The sequence below is a fragment of the Pristiophorus japonicus genome, chromosome 19 (genome assembly GCF_044704955.1).
Source record: "Pristiophorus japonicus isolate sPriJap1 chromosome 19, sPriJap1.hap1, whole genome shotgun sequence".
NCBI lineage: Eukaryota > Metazoa > Chordata > Chondrichthyes > Pristiophoridae > Pristiophorus > Pristiophorus japonicus.
Window position 1 is genome coordinate 34466217 of NC_091995.1, and position 18792 is coordinate 34485008.

Below are 18792 nucleotides of genomic sequence, written 5' to 3' on the forward strand. Positions count from 1 at the left end.
GTGTGATGGAATACTCTCCACTTGCCTGGATGAGTGCAGCTCCAACAACACTCAAGAAGCTCGACACCATCCAGGACAAAGCAGCCCGTTTGATCGGCGCCCCATCCACCACCTTCAACATTCACTCCCTCTACCACCGGCGCACCGTGGCTGCAGTGTGCACCGTCTACAAGATGCACTGCAGCAAATTGCTTAGGCTTCTTCGGCAGCACCTCCCAAACCCACGACCTCTACCAGCTAGAAGGACAAGGGCAGCAGGCGCATGGGAACATCATCACCTCCAAGTTCTCCTCAAACTCACACACCACCCTCACTTGGAAATGTATCGGTCATTTCTTCATCGTCACTGGGTCAAAATCCTGGCGCTCCCTCCGTAACAACACTGTGGGAGCACCATCACCACATGGACTGCAGCGGTTCAAAAAGGCAGCTCACCATCACCTTCTCGAGGGCATTTAGGGATGGGCAATAAATGCTGGCCTTGTCAGCGATGCCCACATCCCACAAATTAATTTTTAAAAATGTGCTTATCCAGCTTCCCCTTAAATGCATCGATGTTATTCGCCTCAACTACTCCATGTAGTCGTGAGTTCCACATTCTAACCACTTTATCGGTAAAGAAATTTCTCCTAAATTCCCTATTGGTTTTATTAGTGACCGTCTTTTGAATGGGACGTTAAACCGAGGCCCCATCTGCCCTCGCGGGTGGACACAAAAGATCCCATGGCACTATTTCGAAGAGCAGGGGAGTTATCCCCGTTGGCCTGCCCAATATTTATCACCCAATCAACGTCACTAAAACAGATTATCTTTGCTGTTTGTGGGAGCTTGCTGTGCGCAAATTGGCTGTCACGTTTCCCACATTACAACAGTGACTACACTCCAAAAACAAGTACTTCATTGGCTGTAGAGCGCTTTGGGACATACAGTTGTCGTGAAAGGCGCTATAGAAATGCAAGTCTTCGTTTCTCTTATTATTTATGGTGTCTAACTCTGTTCTCACCTGCAGCTGGAAACATCTTCCCGATCAAACCCTTTCATAATTTTGAAGACCTCTATCAGATTGTCACTCGGCCTAAAACAGTCCCACCTAGCACGTTCAATCTTTCCCAAAAGGGATAACCTCTCTGCTCTGGCATAATGCCAGCGGAGCTCTATCCTGTGAATGGATTGTTTTTTTCAGAAACTAGTTCGAGGAGGGCACACACAAGGGACAAACATGGCAATACAGCTTTCAATATTGAAATAAAGTCAGACCCATTACAAAAGATCGGACACATTATATTTCTTTATTGCACACATGATATTGTATCCTCAAGCACACATGACAATGAAGTTAAAAACATTAAATAGAAAATGCGGAATGTTGTGTGCCAAGAGATGGGAAGCAATAAGCTGTGGAAGAGCACCATCAATTAATTACTGGAGCACATAGTCACGCACTCCTTTCAGCCCAACTTCCGTGGCCTCAGGTGATATGTAACCTTTTAAATCCATTAAAAAGCCATTTCCATGAGGTTTCCCACAACACCAGCTGCCTGATGGGGGATGAATCAGGGCCACTAAATTAACCCCGCGGTCACTGAAGAGACATTGTCCAGTGTGACCGTGTGACACAAGGCCAGAAAAAGAGCAAACCAGGCACTGGGGTTTATTTCTGGAGGGATGGATTTGAAAAGTCGGGAAGTTATGCTAAACCTGTATCGAACCTTGGTTAGACCACATTTGGAGAAATGTGTGCAATTCTGGTTGCCATGTTATAAAGAGGATATAGAGGCACTGGAGAGGGTGCAGAGAATATGAACAAGAATGATACCAGAAATGCGAGGGTATATCTATCAGGAAAGGATGAACAGGCTGCGTCTCTTTTCTTTTGAAAAATTAAGGCTGAGGGGTGACCTAATAGAGGTCTTTAAAATTAAGAAAGGTTTTGATAGAGTGGATACAGAATGTTTCCCCTTGTGGTGAAGAGCATAACTAGAGGCCATCAATTTCAGATAGTCAGCAATTATATGAGGGAGAAGGGAATAGCGGGTTATGCTGATAGATTCGGATGAGGAAAGAGGGGAGGAGGCTCGAGTGGAGCATGGACTGGTTGGGCCAAAAGGCCTGTTTGTGTGTCGTATATCTTATGTAAACACAATTAGAGGATGGAGAGGAAAATCGGGCCGGGGTGGAAAACCAGCGTTGCTCCCGATCCTGTCGCGTGTCAACACCCCCCTCCACCCCACAACGGGCGAATTAGGTTAAAATTGCCCCTGCCGTTTAAATCAGGGGTTCTCAACCTGGGGAGGGTGGGTCCGCGAGAAGGTCTGAAAGGGTCCACCAAAACACGTCGCCTTGTCAGAAGGACAAAGATTACCGCCAATTTAAAAGCATTATTGAAATTGAACGAACAAGTTCCAGTCGCGAGCCTCTTTCAACTGAGATACTCTCCGCAAATCCCGCCTTTCAGCGGCATTGATTGGACAGTTTCCGGCCCGTTAAGGGGCTCTTGGGAACTGGATTGGCCGGATCGCCTGTCACTCAAAGGGACGGAGGCGGGCTTCCGTTGAGAACCACTCGGGGGAAGTGGATTGGCCGGATCACCTGTCACTCAGAGGGACGGAGGCGGGCTTCCGTTGAGAATTGGCCGCAGCCCCAGTCATTCAGAGTCACCAGATTGTCACTGATGAAGAGCAGCGTTTAATCAGAGATCTCAGGGAACAAGAGTGGCGAAGATTCGAAAAACAGTGGAGCAAAATCTTCGAGAAATCCAAGAGAATTGGAATTCTATTGAGGAGAAGGTTTCAAAGTTGCAGAAACAGATGGAGCAAAAAGCCGGACTGACATTTCTGGAGACGAGGGATTACATTGCGGGCCAGTGCAGTGAAACTTCACACAGTCTCAAAATAACCGATGCTCCCTTTGAAATAGATGCAGCATTTGCTGAATAAATCGCCACTGATTCAAACCGATTGTCTTGCCTATTCTGGGGCGGTACTGCTAGTGTCGCCGAAGTAACCGTCTCGCACACTGTCCGCGGATCCCCGGGAGTGCCCGCAGCCTCAACAGCAACAACTTGCATTTATATAGCGCCTTTAGTAGAGTAAAACATCCCCCCCAAGGCGCTTCACAGGATGGTTGTCAGACATAATTTGACACCGAGCCACGTGAGGCGATATTAGGGCAGGTGACCGAAAGATGAGTCAAGGAGGTAGGTTTTAAGGAGCGTTTTGAAAAAGGACAGAGAGGCAGCGAGGGAATGCCAGAGCTTTGGGACTGGCTAGCTGAAGGCACGGCCGCCAATAGTGGGGCGCTGAAAATCGGGGCCGAGCAGGAGGCCAGAATTAGAGGAGCGCAGAGATCTCAGAAGGTGGAGGTTATAGATACAGGAAGGGGGTGTGGCCATGGAGCCATTTGAAAACGAGCACCAGCAACAAGTTCCACATTAAGTAAAACAAAACATTATATACGTTTAATTGTATATCTACTTTTTATACCGGGGCTGGGGGGGGGGGGAACTGCATGGAATTTTTATAATATGGGAGGGGAGTGGCCTCAGAAACAAAATGGTTGAGGACCTTTATTAGTCCAGCAGTTTTATTCCCTTTACCAGAGTGACTAAAGTCCAGGAGTATTTCATTGGCTGTAAAGCGCTTTGGGATGTCCAGTGCTCATGAAAGGTGCTATATAAATGCAAATCTTTCTGTTTCTATCTTTACGGTTCTATGATGTGCTGTATCGGAGGCTTGCTGTTCGTTCAATGACATAACCTGTCCACGAACATATGCGGGGGAGGGGGGGGGGGGGGCGGGCACTATATAAATACAACTCTTTTATTTAATAAAGCTGCTCTGCCCTCTAGTGGCCATTTTATTTTAGTGAGATCGATTTCACTGCAGTCCCTTTTTGTAGCGACTGTGGGAAACTGCGCTGCTTACGACCAATTATCAGGGTGCCCGCTCCACCCTTTGCTGCGGGTGACGGCGTGAAGCCAAGCTGCCAGCGCCAGTCGTTTGAGGTTAACTGACTTGACTCCACTCCAGAGACTCGAGCACAAAAAATCCAGGCCGGCACTCCCAGTGCGGTGCGGTGAGGGAGTGCTGCACTGTCAGGGAGCTGCAGCCTTTTTGACGAGACGCGAAACTCTCTCGGGCGGACGTAAAGGATCCTGCGGCCACTTTTTGGAAGAAGAGCAGGGGGGAGTGCTCCCTGGTGTCGTGGGGCCAGTATTTATCCCTCAACCAACATCACTGAAAAAAGATGATTCAGTCAGTAATCCAACTGTGGAAACTTGTTGCGTGAAGATTGGTTGCTGTATTTCCTACATTACAACAGTGACTACGCTTAAAAAAAAAAAGTACTTCAACCGGCTGTGAAGCGGTTTGGGACCTCCTGAGGTCATGAGAGGTGCTATACAAATACCGCAGTCCCTTACAATTCACTAAATATATTCAAAAAGGAGTTAGATGTAGTCCTTACTACTCGGGGGATCAAGGGGTATGGCGAGAAAGCAGGAATGGGGTACTGAAGTTGCATGTTCAGCCATGAACTCATTGAATGGCGGTGCAGGCTCGAAGGGCTGAATGGCCTACTCCTGCACCTATTTTCTATGTTTCTATCCTCAACCCGTTAAAGCTGCAATCGCCTCCCATTTTACCGCCAGCTATGATACAGGAGGCGATTGCAGCCTTAGTTTCTAAACCAGCCCTGGTGCTCACGCTTAGGTTTCTGCTCTCGCAGCAGATGGGTCGGAGACAGAAAGTCTGTTTGTGGTCAGTGGCCGGGGTGGAGAGGAAGCCGCTTTCGAGAGCACACAGAGGCAAAACACCGCCCCCCACCACCCCCCGCCTCCCTGTGGGGTTTTTTTTTGCGAGTTCTTCGAAATGCTAAGTGGGAATATCCTGGAGCGCTTGTAAACAAACACAACTGAACCGCCCTCCCTCCCCCGTGGCGAGTTCAAAGCCAAACCCATCATGTCGAGAGGTAGCGAAGTGAATGGTGACTGTGTGTACGACAGAAACGAAGGGCTGGAATTCACAACGTGCAAGTCTGGTTTCTTCGTGCAGCTCCTGCCTCAAGAGTCAGAAGGTCGTGGTTCAAACGCCACGGCAAAGACTTGAGCACACAGATCCAGGCTGACACTCCAGTGCAGTGCTGAGGGAGTTCGAAGAAGAGCAGGGCAGTTACCCCCCGATGTCCTTGGCCAATATTTATCCCTCAATCAACAGAACAAAAAAAATGATTATCTGGTCACATTATCACTTGCTGTTTGTGGGAGCTTGCTGTGCACAAAATTAGCTGCAGCGATTCTTACATTACAACAGTGACCACGTTTAAAAAAAAAAAGTACTTCGTTGGCTGTGAAACGCGCTGGGACTTCCGGTGGTCGTGAAAGACGCTATATAAATGCAAGTCCTTCTGTCTTACGGCTGGTCACAAACTGAGTGATTATCCATCAGGAAGTAGGGGCAGGAAGGAACCTGAGCGTGCTGCAGGGTGTTGGGTGAGGCCTGAGCGTGCTGCAGGGTGTTGGGTGAGGCCTGAGCGTGCTGCAGGGTGTTGGGTGAGGCCTGAGCGTGCTGCAGGGTGTTGGGTGAGGCCTGAGCGCGCTGCAGGGTAAAGCGATTCCCCTGCTTCAGTATCTTAGCTCGGCCAGGGGGCCAATGGTAGCCGAGCCGGCGGGAATCGGGAGCAACGCTTATATTTCTGCAGCACCTTTCACGGCCATTGTACATCCCAAAGCACTTTACAGCCAATGAAATACTTGTTTTGGGAGTGTGGTCACTGTTGTAACGCAGCAGCCAATTTGCGCACAGCAAGCTCCCACAAACAGCAATGTGATCATGACCAGATAATCTGTTTTTGAGTGACGTTGATTGAGGGATAAATATTGGCACCAGGACACCGGGGATAACTCCCCTTTTCTCTTCTTAGAAACAGTGTCACGGGATCTTTTACGTGAGAGAGCAGACAGGGCCTCGGATTCTACTAACGTCTCCGATTCTACTCTTACTGTTGAAGTGAATAGCGGACCGGGTGAAACACTGGCATACCACCCCATCCCATGGGATTACCCCCCCCGCCCCCGACCCCCGGGAGCATCGACTGCTATTCGACTGTGGGGAACTTCACAGCCAAGTCGTAGTCGTATCCCGCCCTTACGCACACGCTAAGCGGGGCGGGACTCGGGGCGGCGATGAGATCCCTGTCCTTCTCCCTCAGCCCGCCCAGCTCCAAGGAGCCAATCGCGGCTTCTGCGCAGGCAGGGAACGGCACCACGGACCAGCTGGCCTGCACGGTCGGTGCCTTCACCCGCTGGCTGTAATTATCGCCCGGTCCATCTGCCCTAAAAATGACAACCCAGGTGGCTGATGTGAGCGAGGAGCTGGGACCCCTGCAGCTTTAAAATGTTTCACCCCCACCATCGCTTGAATACCAAAGAGGGGGATATGACTGAATGTGTCGGAATCAGTCGGAACCGGCACGCACACGACGGGCCGAACAGCCTCCTTCTGTGTCGTAATTTTTCTACGATTCTATGATATTATAAAAAGGATATTGAGGCACTGGAGAGGGTGCAGAGAAGATTTACAAGGATGATACCAGAAATGCGAGGGGTAGACGTATCAGGAAAAGATGAACAGGCTGGGTCTGTTTTCTCTTGAAAAAAGACTGAGGGGTGACATAATAGAGGTCTTTAAAATGATGAAAGGTTTTGATAGAGTGGAGACAGAGAGAATGTTTCCACTTGTGGGGAGGAGTATAGCTAGAGGCCATCAATAAATCCAATCGGCAATTCAGAAGAAACGTCTTTCCCAGAGAGTGGTGAGAATGTGGAACTCGCTGCCACAGGGAGTGGTTGAAGCGAATAGTATCGATGTATTTAAGGGGAGGCTAGACGAGTATATGAGGGAGAAGGGAATAGAGGGTTATGCTGATAGATTTAGATGAGGCTCGAGTGGAACATAAACACTGGCATGGACAGGTTGGGTCGAATGGCCTGTTTCTGTGTCGTATATCGTACGTAAACGCAATTAGAGGAATGAACAGGAAAATCGGGCCGGGGTGTAAAACCAGCGTCGTTCCCGATCCCGTCAAGTGTCAATCCGAGTGTTCCAGCCCCAGTTGCCCCCTCCCCCTCCCCCTCCGGTGTCCCGGCCTTTATCGCTCTCTCTCCCGAGACGTTAGGACGCGGAGATGCTGGCGCTGTGGGGAGGAACAGTCATCGGAGGCAGGAACATAGACTTGAGCTTGCCCGACATGGCCGCTATCTCGGGGTCCTGTCCCTCGTAGGCCTTGATGATGCGAGCGAACTTCAGCACGCCTTTAAAAAGACAAAAGGAACAACCACACTCAGTTAACGTCCCGCGATCGACAGCCTGGAGCGTGACCATCCGTCACAGCAATGTAGCCACCTCTGCCCAGCTCTTTCCCAGGGGATCAAAGGGTTAAATACTCCCAACGCACGTCTGGCTGGCCTCCCACGTTCTACCCTACGTAAACTACAGGCGATCCAAAACTCAGCAGCCCATGTCCTAACTCGCACCAAGACCCGCTCACCCATCACCCCTGTGCTCGCTGGCCGACATTGGCTCCCGGTTCAAGAACGCCTCAATTTCAAAATTCTCATCCTTGTTAACAAATCCCCCCCCCACGGCCTCGCCCCCTCCCTGTCTCTGTAATCTCCTCCTGACCCACAAACACACCCACCCCTCCCACCACCCCCCTGATATCCGACCTCCTCTAATTCTGCCCTCTTGAGCCTTCCTGATTATAATCGCTCAACCATCGGTGGCCGTGCCTTCTGTTGCCTGAGCCCCAAGCTCTGGAACTCCCTCCCTAAACCTCTCCATCTCTCTTTCTTCCTTCAAGGCGCTCCTTAAAACATACCTCTTTGACCAAGCTTTTGGTCACCTGCGCTAATTTCTGCTTATGTGGCTCGGAGTCAAATTTCTTTTCTTACAACACGGCTGTGAAGTGCATTGGGACATTTTGCGACGTTAAAGGTGCTATATAAATACAAGTTGTTGTTAAATCTCGGGAACAGGTTGTACGAACTGTTTGCCGTCCCTTGAGTTTAGAAGAATGAGGGGCGACCCAATTGCGGTAAAGGGTCGATTGAGAGAAACTATTTTTCCTCTGGTGGGAGGGGGGGCTACAGAGCAAGGGGGCATCACCTTCAAATTAAAGCTAGGCCGTCCAGGGGTGATGTCAGGAAGCACTTCTGGGTAGTGGAGATCTGGAACTCTCTCCCCCACCAAAAAAAGGCTGTGGTTGCTGCGGGGGAGGGGGGGGGGGGGAACACAATTGAAATTTACAATACAGATTTTTGTTGGCCGACGGTATCAAGGGATAGCGAGCAAAGATGAGTTAATGGAGTTGAGGGCAGATTACTCGTGATCTCACTGAATGGCGGAGCAGGCACAAGGGGCTGAATGGCCTCCTGTTCCTGTGTTTCGGGAAGGGGGGAGACTGAGAGAACGAGGATTGGCCTTACAGGTATGCTGCAAAAGAGAATGGTTGGTCCAGGAGAGGCTGCAAAGCATGCAATTTATAGAATCTTACAGCACAGGAGGCCGCCATTCAGACTGTGCCGGCTCTTTAAAAGAGCAATGATTCTCACTCTCCCCATAACCCTGTAGCTTTGCTCCCCTTTAAGTATTTATCCAATTTCCTTTCAAAAGTTGCTATTTAATCTGCTATTTTCCACCACCCTTTCAGGCAACGCGTTACAGATCACACCTCGATGTGTTAAAAATAAAGTTCCCATCTCCTCCCTCAATCAATCGCAATCTTTGGTTCTTCAGACACACATTACGAACCAGATTTATTACTTTTGGAGGGGTGGTTTAAGGCTTGTATCGAAGTTTGGATACAAAGACCTAGAAGAACATAACATAAGAAATAGGGGCAGGTGTAGGTCATACGGCCCTTCGAGCCTGCTCCGCCATTCAATAAGATCATGGGCTGATCTGATCTTGGCCTCAACTCCACTTCACTGCCCGCTCCCCATAACCCTCGACTCCCTTATCGTTCAAAATGGACACCAATCCCGACGAATCCCCAACAGAAAGAATGACTTGAGGCTTGAGTGGAAAGGACCGGGGATAAAGACTGAAGCTGTGAACTGGAAAGCTGGGGCAACAAAACAGCAGTGGTCAGTGGTGCAGTCGGAACTGGGTAACACAGCACCACAGGGATTATCCTCCGCATCTCGGATCACAGGAGGAGGCCTTTCAGCCCTGAGTCTGTGCTGCCATTCAATTAGATCATGGCTGATCTGTACCTCCACTCCCTCCACCCGCCTTGGCTCCATATCCCTTAATACCCTTAACTAACAAAAGTGTATCAATCTCACTTTTGACATTTTAAATTGACCCTCTTAGCCCCAGCCTCAACAGCTTTTTTGGGAGGGAGTTCCAGATACCCACGACCCTTTGTGTGAAGAAGTGCTTCCTGACGTCACCCCTGAACGGCCTGGCTCTAATTTTAAGGTTACTTCCCCCTTGTTCTGGCCTCCCCCCACCAGAGGAAACAGTTTCTCCCTATCTATCCTATCAATTCTTTTAAACATGTTAAACATCTCAATTAGATCACCCTTTAACCTTCTATACTCAAGGGAATACAAGCCTAGGCTATGCAGCCTGCCCTCACAATTTAACCCTTTTATCATTCTGGTACCTAAATGCATAACATCTAGGATTACATGGGATGTACGATATAGAAACAGGCCATTTGGCCCAACCAGTCCATGCCGGCGTTTATGTTCCACTCGAGCCTCATATACTTGTCTTTTCTCATCTAAATCTATCAGCATAACCCCCTATTCCCTTCTCCCTTATATACTTGTCCAGCCTCCCCCTTAAATACATCGATACTATTCGCTTCAACCACTACCTGTGGCAGCGAGTTCCACATTCTCACCACTCTCTGGGTAAAGAAGTTTCTTCTGAATTCCCAATTGGATTTCTTGGTGACTATCTTATATCGATGGCCTCTAGCTATGCTCTTCCCCACAAGTGGAAACATTCTCTCTGTCTCCACTCTATCAAAACCTTTCATCATTTTAAAGACCTCTATTAGGTCACCTCTCAGCCTTCTTTTTTCAATAGAAAAGAGACCCAGCCTGTTCATCCTTTCCTGATGTGTCTACCCCTCGCATTTCTGGTATCATCCTTGTAAGTCTTCTCTGCAGTCAAATCTAGGCTTGCAGTCAATACCAAGCTGTACAGGAAAGCAGCATATTTGGAATAAAAATTCAGGGAGAAGTAGAGTGGCTCCGAAAGTGAGCAGGTTGATTTATATTGAGGAGTGAGCTTCCGTGGTGATCCAATTGGCTGAGCCAGCACTCAGTGACACATACCAGGAGCTCCAGGCGAAATCACGGGTCTGCATGGTGTAATCTTGCAGCCGGGGCTCAATATGCAGCGTTCTCGTCTGAGTCAGAAGGCCGTGGGATCCAGTAACACTCCAGCACAAAATCTAGGCTGACACTCCAATGCAGTGCTGAGGGAGCGCTACACTGTCGGAGGTGCCGTCCTTTGGATGAGACGTTAAACCGAGGGCCCCAGCTGTGCTCTCAGGTGGATGCGAGAGATTCTGTGGCATGATTTTTTTTTTAAAAAAAGAGCAGGGGGAGTTATCCCCGGTGTCCTGACCAATATTTATCCCTCAACCACCATCAACTAACTATCTGGCCATTCGATGACTGAGAGGTAGATGCTGAGAGGATGTCTACCCTGGCCGGAGAGTCTAGAACTAGGGGAGTCACAGATTCAGGATAAGGGGTTGGCAATTTAGGACAGAGATGAGAAGAAATGTCTTCATTCAGAGGGCAGTGAATCGTTGGAACACTCTAATCCAGAAGGCTGTGGAGGCTCAGTCATTGAGTATATTCAAACCTCAGATAGATAGATTTTTGGGCACTAAGGGATATGGGGATAGTGCAGGAAAGTGGAGTTGAGGTAGAAGATCAGCCATGATCTTATTGAATGGCGGAGCAGGCTCGAGGGCCAAATGTTTTCTACATTGCAACAGTGAATACACTTTAAAAAAAAAAAAGTACTTCAGTGGCAGTAAAACGCTTTAAGACATCCTGTGTAAATGCAAGTTCTTTCAGGAGAGTGCAATTTTCCTGCACTGAGGGGTTAGTGGACAAAATCCCTACAGCTGATCGGTACGTAGAGGCCCTGGCTGCAGAGTGAGTGCACACACACGGGTATTGATACATGCCTCGAGGGTCCGATGAAGACCACACTGGGCTTGGGCTGTGAGCCCCTCCTGGTTGAACAGCTTGCTGATCTCACTAGAACTTGGGCTCGGCAGTTGGGGAGTCCGCACTTTCAGCGGAAGGCAGAAACATGATGGCAGGAGGGTACAGCAGCGACAACGTGCATTTATATAGCGCCTTTAATGTAGTGAAACCCCCCGCCCCAAGGTGCTTCATCGGAGCGATTATCGAACTACATTTGACACCGAGCCACACAAGGAGATTATAGGGACAGGTGAGCAAAAGCTTGGTCATAGAGGTAGGTTTTAATGAGCGTCTTGAAGGAGGAAAGTGAGGTAGAGAGGCAGAGAGGTTTAGGCAGAGAGTTCCAGAGCTTGGGGCCCAGGCAACAGAAGGCACGGCCACCAATGGTTGAGCGATTACAATCAGGGATGCTCAAGAGGGGCAGAATTAGAGGACTGTAGACATCTCGGAGGTTTGTACAGCTGGAGGAGATTACAGAGATCGGGAGGGGCAAGGCCATGGGGGGGATTTGAAAACAAGGATGAGAATTTTTAAATTGAGGCCTTGACTGACTGGGGAACCGATGTAGGTCAGCGAGCACAGGGGTGATGGGTGAGTGGGACTTGGTGTGAGTTAGGGGGTGATGGGTGAGTGGGACTTGGTGTGAGTTAGGGAGTGATGGGTGAGTGGGACTTGGTGTGAGTTAGGGGGTGATGGGTGAGTGGGACTTGGTGTGAGTTAGGGAGTGATGGGTGAGTGGGACTTGGTGTGAGTTAGGGGGTGATGGGTGAGTGGGACTTGATGTGAGTTAGGGGGTGATGGGTAAGCGGGACTTGGTGTGAGTTAGGGGGTGATGGGTAAGCGGGACTTGGTGTGAGTTAGGGGGGTGGTGGGTGAGTGGGACTTGGTGTGAGTTAGGGGGTGATGGGTGAGTGGGACTTGGTGTGAGTTAGGGGGGTGGTGGGTGAGCGGGACTTGGTGTGAGTTAGGGGGGTGGTGGGTGAGCGGGACTCGGTGTGAGTTAGGGGGTGATGGGTGAGTGGGACTTGGTGTGAGTTAGGGGGGTGGTGGGTGAGCGGGACTCGGTGTGAGTTAGGGGGTGATGGGTGAGGGGGACTTGGTGTGAGTTCGGAGGTGATGGGTGAGTGGGACTCAGTGTGAGTTAGGAGGTGGTGGGTGAGCGGGACTTGGTGTGAGTTAGGGGGTGATGGGTGAGTGGGACTTGGTGTGAGTTAGGGAGTGATGGGTGAGCGGGACTTGGTGAGAGTTAGGGGGTGATGGGTGAGCGGGACTTGGTGTGAGTTAGGGGGTGATGGGTGAGTGGGACTCAGTGTGAGTTAGGAGGTGGTGGGTGAGCGGGACTTGGTGTGAGTTAGGGGGTGATGGGTGAGTGGGACTTGGTGTGAGTTAGGGGGGTGGTGGGTGAGCGGGACTCGGTGTGAGTTAGGGGGTGATGGGTGAGGGGGACTTGGTGTGAGTTCGGAGGTGATGGGTGAGTGGGACTCTGTGTGAGTTAGGAGGTGGTGGGTGAGCGGGACTTGGTGTGAGTTAGGGGGTGATGGGTGAGTGGGACTTGGTGTGAGTTAGGGAGTGATGGGTGAGCGGGACTTGGTGAGAGTTAGGGGGTGATGGGTGAGCGGGACTTGGTGTGAGTTAGGGGGTGATGGGTGAGGGCGACTTGGTGTGAGTTAGGAGGTGATGGGTGAGTGGGACTCGGTGTGAGCACAGGGGGTGATGGGTGAGTGGGACTCGGTGAGAGTTAGGGGGTGATGGGTGAGCGGGACTTGGTGAGAGTTAGGGGGTGATGGGTGAGTGGGACTTGGTGTGAGTTAGGGGGTGATGGGTGAGGGCGACTTGGTGTGAGTTAGGAGGTGATGGGTGAGTGGGACTCGGTGTGAGCACAGGGGGTGATGGGTGAGTGGGACTCGGTGAGAGTTAGGGAGTGATGGGTGAGCGGGACTTGGTGAGAGTTAGGGGGTGATGGGTGAGCGGGACTTGGTGTGAGTTAGGGGGTGATGGGTGAGGGCGACTTGGTGTGAGTTAGGGGGTGATGGGTGAGTGGGACTTGGTGTGAGTTAGGGAGTGATGGGTGAGCGGGACTTGGTGAGAGTTAGGGGGTGATGGGTGAGCGGGACTTGGTGTGAGTTAGGGGGTGATGGGTGAGGGCGACTTGGTGTGAGTTAGGAGGTGATGGGTGAGTGGGACTCGGTGTGAGCACAGGGGGTGATGGGTGAGTGGGACTCGGTGTGAGTTAGGAGGTGGTGGGTGAGCGGGACTTGGTGCGAGTTAGTGACTGTTAAAAGGAATCAATATGGCAAATTTTTGCCAGGAAAAGGAGTGCAGGAGAATGGGATTGGAAGCTAAAGAAACCGCAAGCTATTTATTTAAGCTCAGAGCGGTTGGTTTATGGAAGTAATTGTCAGTGTGCAATGAAGAGCCATTCAATTGAAGCACTGAGGATGATCAGATTCCAGATCCCACAGGCTCTGGAGGGAGGAGCTTGGGGCACGGATGAGAAACCCATGGATAATGGTCTAGCCGATTGCTGTCTCTGAACTTGGGTGACGGGGCTCCCCGATGACTGAAAATGAATTTCCCCTGCATCTACATTATGCTCTCCTACATCCCACTGAAATTACTCGCTCAAAAGATTCGCTAGGCTGGAGTTGTTTTCTTTGGAACAGAGGAGGCTGAGGGGAGACCTTATTGAGGTGTATACAATTATGAGGGGCCTGAATAGAGTGGATACAAAGGGCCTGTTGCCCTTAGCAGAGGGGTCAACAACCAGAGGGGCATAGATTTAAAGTAATTGGGGGGAGGTTTAGAGGGGATTTGAGGGGAAATGTTTTCACCCAGAGGGTGGTGGGGGTCTGGAACTCACGGCCTGAAAGGGTGGTAGAGGCAGAAACCCTCACCCCATTTAAAAAGTACTTGGATGTGCACCTGAAGTGCCGTAACCTGCAGGGCTACGGACCAAGAACTGGAAAGTGGGATTAGGCTGGATAGCTCTTTGTCGGCCGGCGCAGACACGATGGACCAAAACGGCCTCCTTCCGTGCTGTAAATTTCTATGATTCTATCACATGGGCTTATGGTCTGCAACCACCTCTAAGGCTGAAACAGATGAGGGAGACTCCGAGGTGGGAGCTCCATTCTAAGGAGCTTCAATGTGAGGGACCCCGGGGGCAGGAGCGGGCTGCGGGGCGGGGGGGGGGGGTTCCAGCACTAATTCCACTGTCTGCACACTTGCCTTCTCCGTCATTGGTGAATCCGTATGATTTGATGACATCTTGCTGGATCTGGGTTGCCACGGGTAGCACGAACTGCAGCATCTTGCCCATGTCGTTGCAGGCGTTGTCACGGGCCTCCTCCATCCTCATGGCATTCTCGGGGGAACTGAAGGCCTTGATCACTTCCACTAGAACCACTGGGCACAGCAGAGAAAAACTTGCAGTTATGCAGCGCCTTTCACGAACACCAAGACGTCCCGAAGCACTTTACAGCCAATGAAGTACTTTTGGAGTGTAGTCACTGTTGTAATGTGGGAAATCCAGCAGCCAATTTGCGCACAGCAAGCTCCCACAAACAGCCATGTGTTAATGACCCAGATAATCTGTTTTTTTGTGATGTTGATTGAGGGATAAATATTGGCCCCAGGACACCGGGGATAACTCCCCCTGCTCTTCTTCAAAATAGTGTAATAATTATCTTTTACGTCCACCCGAGAGAGCAGATGAGGCCTCGGTTTAAGATCTCATCCGAAAGGCGGCACCTCAGACAGTGCAGCACTCCCTCAGCACTGCACTGGAGTGTCAGCCTAGATTTTTAGGAACATTCAGCCCCTCGAGCCAGTTCCGCCATTCAGTGAGATCACGGCTGATCTGCGACCCAACTCCAGATACCCGTCTTTGGCCCATATCACCTTTGGTTAACAGAAAGCTATTGATCTCCGATTTGAAATGAACAAATGATCCAGCATCAAGTAGCATTTGCGGTAAGGATTTCCGAACTTCTACCACCCTTTGTGTGTAGAAATGTTTCCTAATTTCACTCCTGAAAGGCCTGGCTCCAGTTTTTAGACTATGCCCCCTCGTCCTAGAATTACTAACCAGCGGAAATAATTTCTGTCTATCTACCCTTTCTGTTCCCCTTAATAGCCTGAAAACTTCAACCAGATCTCCCCTTAACCTTCTAAATGTTTAAATGTTTGTATTTATTCATTCACAGGTTGCGGGTGTCGCTGGCAAGGCCGGCATTTATTGCCCATCCCTAATTGCCCTTGGGTAGGTGGTGGTGAGCCGCCTTCTATAATGGAGTGGTTTGCTGGGCCATTTCCAGAGGGCAGTTAAGAGTCAGCCACAATTCTGAGGACCTGGAGTAAAATGTAGGCCAGACCGGGTAAGGACGGCAGATTTTCTTCCCTAAAGGTCATTAGTGAACCAGTTGGTCCCCACTGCTGATACTAACTTTTGATTCCAGATTTATTTAACTGAATTTTCATTCCCCAGCTGCCATGGTGGAACTTTAACTCATGTCTCTGGATTATTAGTCCAGGTTTCTGGATTACTAGTCCAGTAACATAACCACTATGCTACCGTACTCCAAACTCATAGAATCATAGAAATTTACAGCACGGAAGGAGGCCATTTCGGCCCATCGTGTCCGTGTCGGCCGACAAAGAGCCAGCCAGCCTAATCCCACTTTCCAGCTCTAGGCCTGCAGGTTACGGCACTTCAGGTGCACATCCAGGTACTTGTTAAATGTGGTGAGGGTTTCTGCCTCTACCACCCTTTCAGACGGTGAGTTCCAGACCCCCACCTCCCTCTGAGCGACAAAAATTCCGCTGAAATAACCTCTAAACCTCCCCCCAAATACTTTAAATCTATGCCCCCTGATTACTGACCTCTCTGCTAAGGAAAATAGGTCCTTCCTAACACTCTATCTTGACCTCAATAAGGTCTCCCCTCAGCCTCCTCTGTTCCAAGGAAAACAACCCCAGCCTATCCAATCTGTCCTCATAGCTAAAATTCTTCAGTCCTGACAACATCCTCGTAAAGTCCTCTGCACTCTCTCCAGTGCAATCACATCTTTCCTGTAATGCGGTGACCAGAACTACACGCAGTACTCTAGCTGTGGCCTAACCAGTGTTTTATAGAGCTCAAGCATAACCCCCTGCTCTTGTATTCTATGCCTCGACTAATAAAGGCAAGCATTCACGCATGCTTTCTTAAGCACCTTATCTACCTGGCCTGCTAGCTTCAGGGATCTGTGGACATACACTCCCAGGTCCCTTTGTTCCTCTACACTTCTCAGTGTCCTACCAGTTAATTCTTTGGATATACTTGCATTGGAGGCAGTTCAAAGAATGCTGACGAGATTGATTCCTGAGATGAAGGGGTTGTCTTATGAAGAAGAGTTGCGTCTATACTCAATGTGAGGTGATCTTATTGAAACATAAGATTCTGAGGGGTTCTATGATGATTCTATGATGACATATCCCTCCTTAAATCGAACAAAGCTGTACGCTGTGCTTCAGGTGACTAAAGGTTTGCAGGGGCTCTCAGTTCGGAGAAGAAAGTCTTTCAACCTCCCCTGTTGGCTGAACCAGAGGGGTGGGGTGGGGTCAATGCCAGGTCACAGGGGGTGCAGCCGCGACCTGCGCGAGACCCTAAGCGGCCATATAAGGAGCGTCGCGAGCCGGTCCGGGAGAGCGACGGCTGTGAAGGGGGCGACTGGATTGGACGTCACCAGAACCCAGGTCGGCGATTGGAGCATGGACAGGTACAGCAGGAGCGGCGGGGTCGGGTCGGGGAGGGCCCAGGGGCAGCACGGGCCAGCCCACACTGCGATGTGTGCGCGCTCTGTCCGTGCAGCAGAGCAGGTCTCCAGTCATCCTGGTTAACCCTGGCCACTGGACCAAGACCTAGCTCTGTCAGGCCCGTGTGGTGGCTGGTGTGCAACGGCCACCCCACGTTAAACAAATCCACGCACAGGCACCAGCTGCAGATGCTGCAATGTGAGGGGCATCTTATTGCACAGTGCAGCCTCTCAGGGCTCAGCCCTCCCCCGGCCCCCGTGCAGCCTCTCAGGGCTCAGCCCTCACTGCAGCCGCTCAGGCCCCCCTGCAGCCTCTCAGGGCTCCGCCCTCCCCCCCCCTGCAGCCTCTCAGGGCTCCTCTCAGCCCTCCCCCCCCCCCCTGCAGCCTCTCAGGGCTCAGCCCCCCCGCCCCTGCAGCCTCTCAGGGCTCCGCTCCGCCCTCCCCCCCCCTGCAGCCTCTCAGGGCTCCGCTCCGCCCTCCCCCCCCCTGCAGCCTCTCAGGGCTCCGCTCCGCCCTCCCCCCCCCTGCAGCCTCTCAGGGCTCCGCTCCGCCCTCCCCCCCCCTGCAGCCTCTCAGGGCTCCGCTCCGCCCTCCCCCCCCCTGCAGCCTCTCAGGGCTCCGCTCCGCCCTCCCCCCCCCTGCAGCCTCTCAGGGCTCCGCTCCGCCCTCCCCCCCCCTGCAGCCTCTCAGGGCTCCGCTCCGCCCTCCCCCCCCCTGCAGCCTCTCAGGGCTCCGCTCCGCCCTCCCCCCCCCCCCCCCCCCTGCAGCCTCTCAGGGCTCAGCCCCCCCCCCTGCAGCCTCTCAGGGCTCAGCCCTCCCCCTGCAGCCTCTCAGGACTCAGGTCCCTGCACACTGGCCCGCTCCTCCCCACACACACTAACCTTTGGCCTGCTCCAGGCTCAGGCCCTGCTGCTGTTGCTGAGCCGCCGCCGCCGCCGCCATGTCAACCTCCCCGACAGCTCCGCCCGGACACGGCACCGAGGCCGCGGAACACCGAGCATGCGTAACCTGGCTCTACAGCGCCGCCCGGCGGTAGGAGGAGAGACGAGCATCAGCTAACAGCGCCCCCAGCGGTAGGAGGAGCGACCCCCATCAGGTAACATCGCCCCCGGCGGTCGGAGGAGAGACTAACATCAGGTAACAGCGCCGCCCGGCGGTAGGAGGAGAGACTACCTTCAGGTAACAGCGCCCCTGGATGGTAGGAGGAGAGATTCGCAGCAGGTAATAGCACCCCCGGCGGTAGGAGGAGAGTTTCGCAGCAGGTAACAGCGCCCCCGACGGTAGGAGGAGAGACTAACATCAGGTAACAGTGCCCCCGGCGGTAGGAGGAGAGACTAACATCAGGTAACAGCGCCCCCGGCGGTAGGAGGAGAGATTAACATCAGGTAACAGCGCCCCCGGCGGTAGGAGGAGAGATTAACATCAGGTAACAGCGCCCCCGGCGGTAGGAGGAGAGACTACCATCAGGTAACAGCGCCCCTGGATGGTAGGAGGAGAGATTCGCAGCAGGTAACAGCGCCCCGGCGGTCGGAGGAGAGACTGCCATCAAGTAGCAGCGCCCCCGGCGGTAGGAGGTGGCCGATGCGGAACCTGTGCTCGCAATGCATGGGCTGGACAAGCAGAGTTCATGTCCTAAAAAAAGACAAAAGGGATGATGGTGTGAGGCAAAAGGAGATGGTAATGGGGCAAGTTAAGAAACAAAAGATGAGTCTAGATAGGGTGTAAACGGAAATGGCAGAATTATCAACAGCTGCCGT

The 18792-nt window shown here is 51.7% G+C and overlaps 1 protein-coding gene across 1 annotated transcript; it reads right to left on the bottom strand.

Annotated features, from left to right (window-relative positions):
- Positions 1-1270: 1270 nt before the first annotated feature.
- Positions 1271-18021, bottom strand: grcc10 (gene rich cluster, C10 gene). The gene is made up of 3 exons (XM_070861414.1): positions 17917-18021; positions 14468-14644; positions 1271-7309 (listed from the first exon to the last, which is right to left on the bottom strand). The coding sequence occupies exons 1-3, from the start codon at positions 17975-17977 to the stop codon at positions 7170-7172; spliced, it is 378 nt and encodes a 125-aa protein (XP_070717515.1). The 5' UTR covers positions 17978-18021; the 3' UTR covers positions 1271-7169.
- Between the last annotated feature and the right edge of the window lie 771 nt (positions 18022-18792).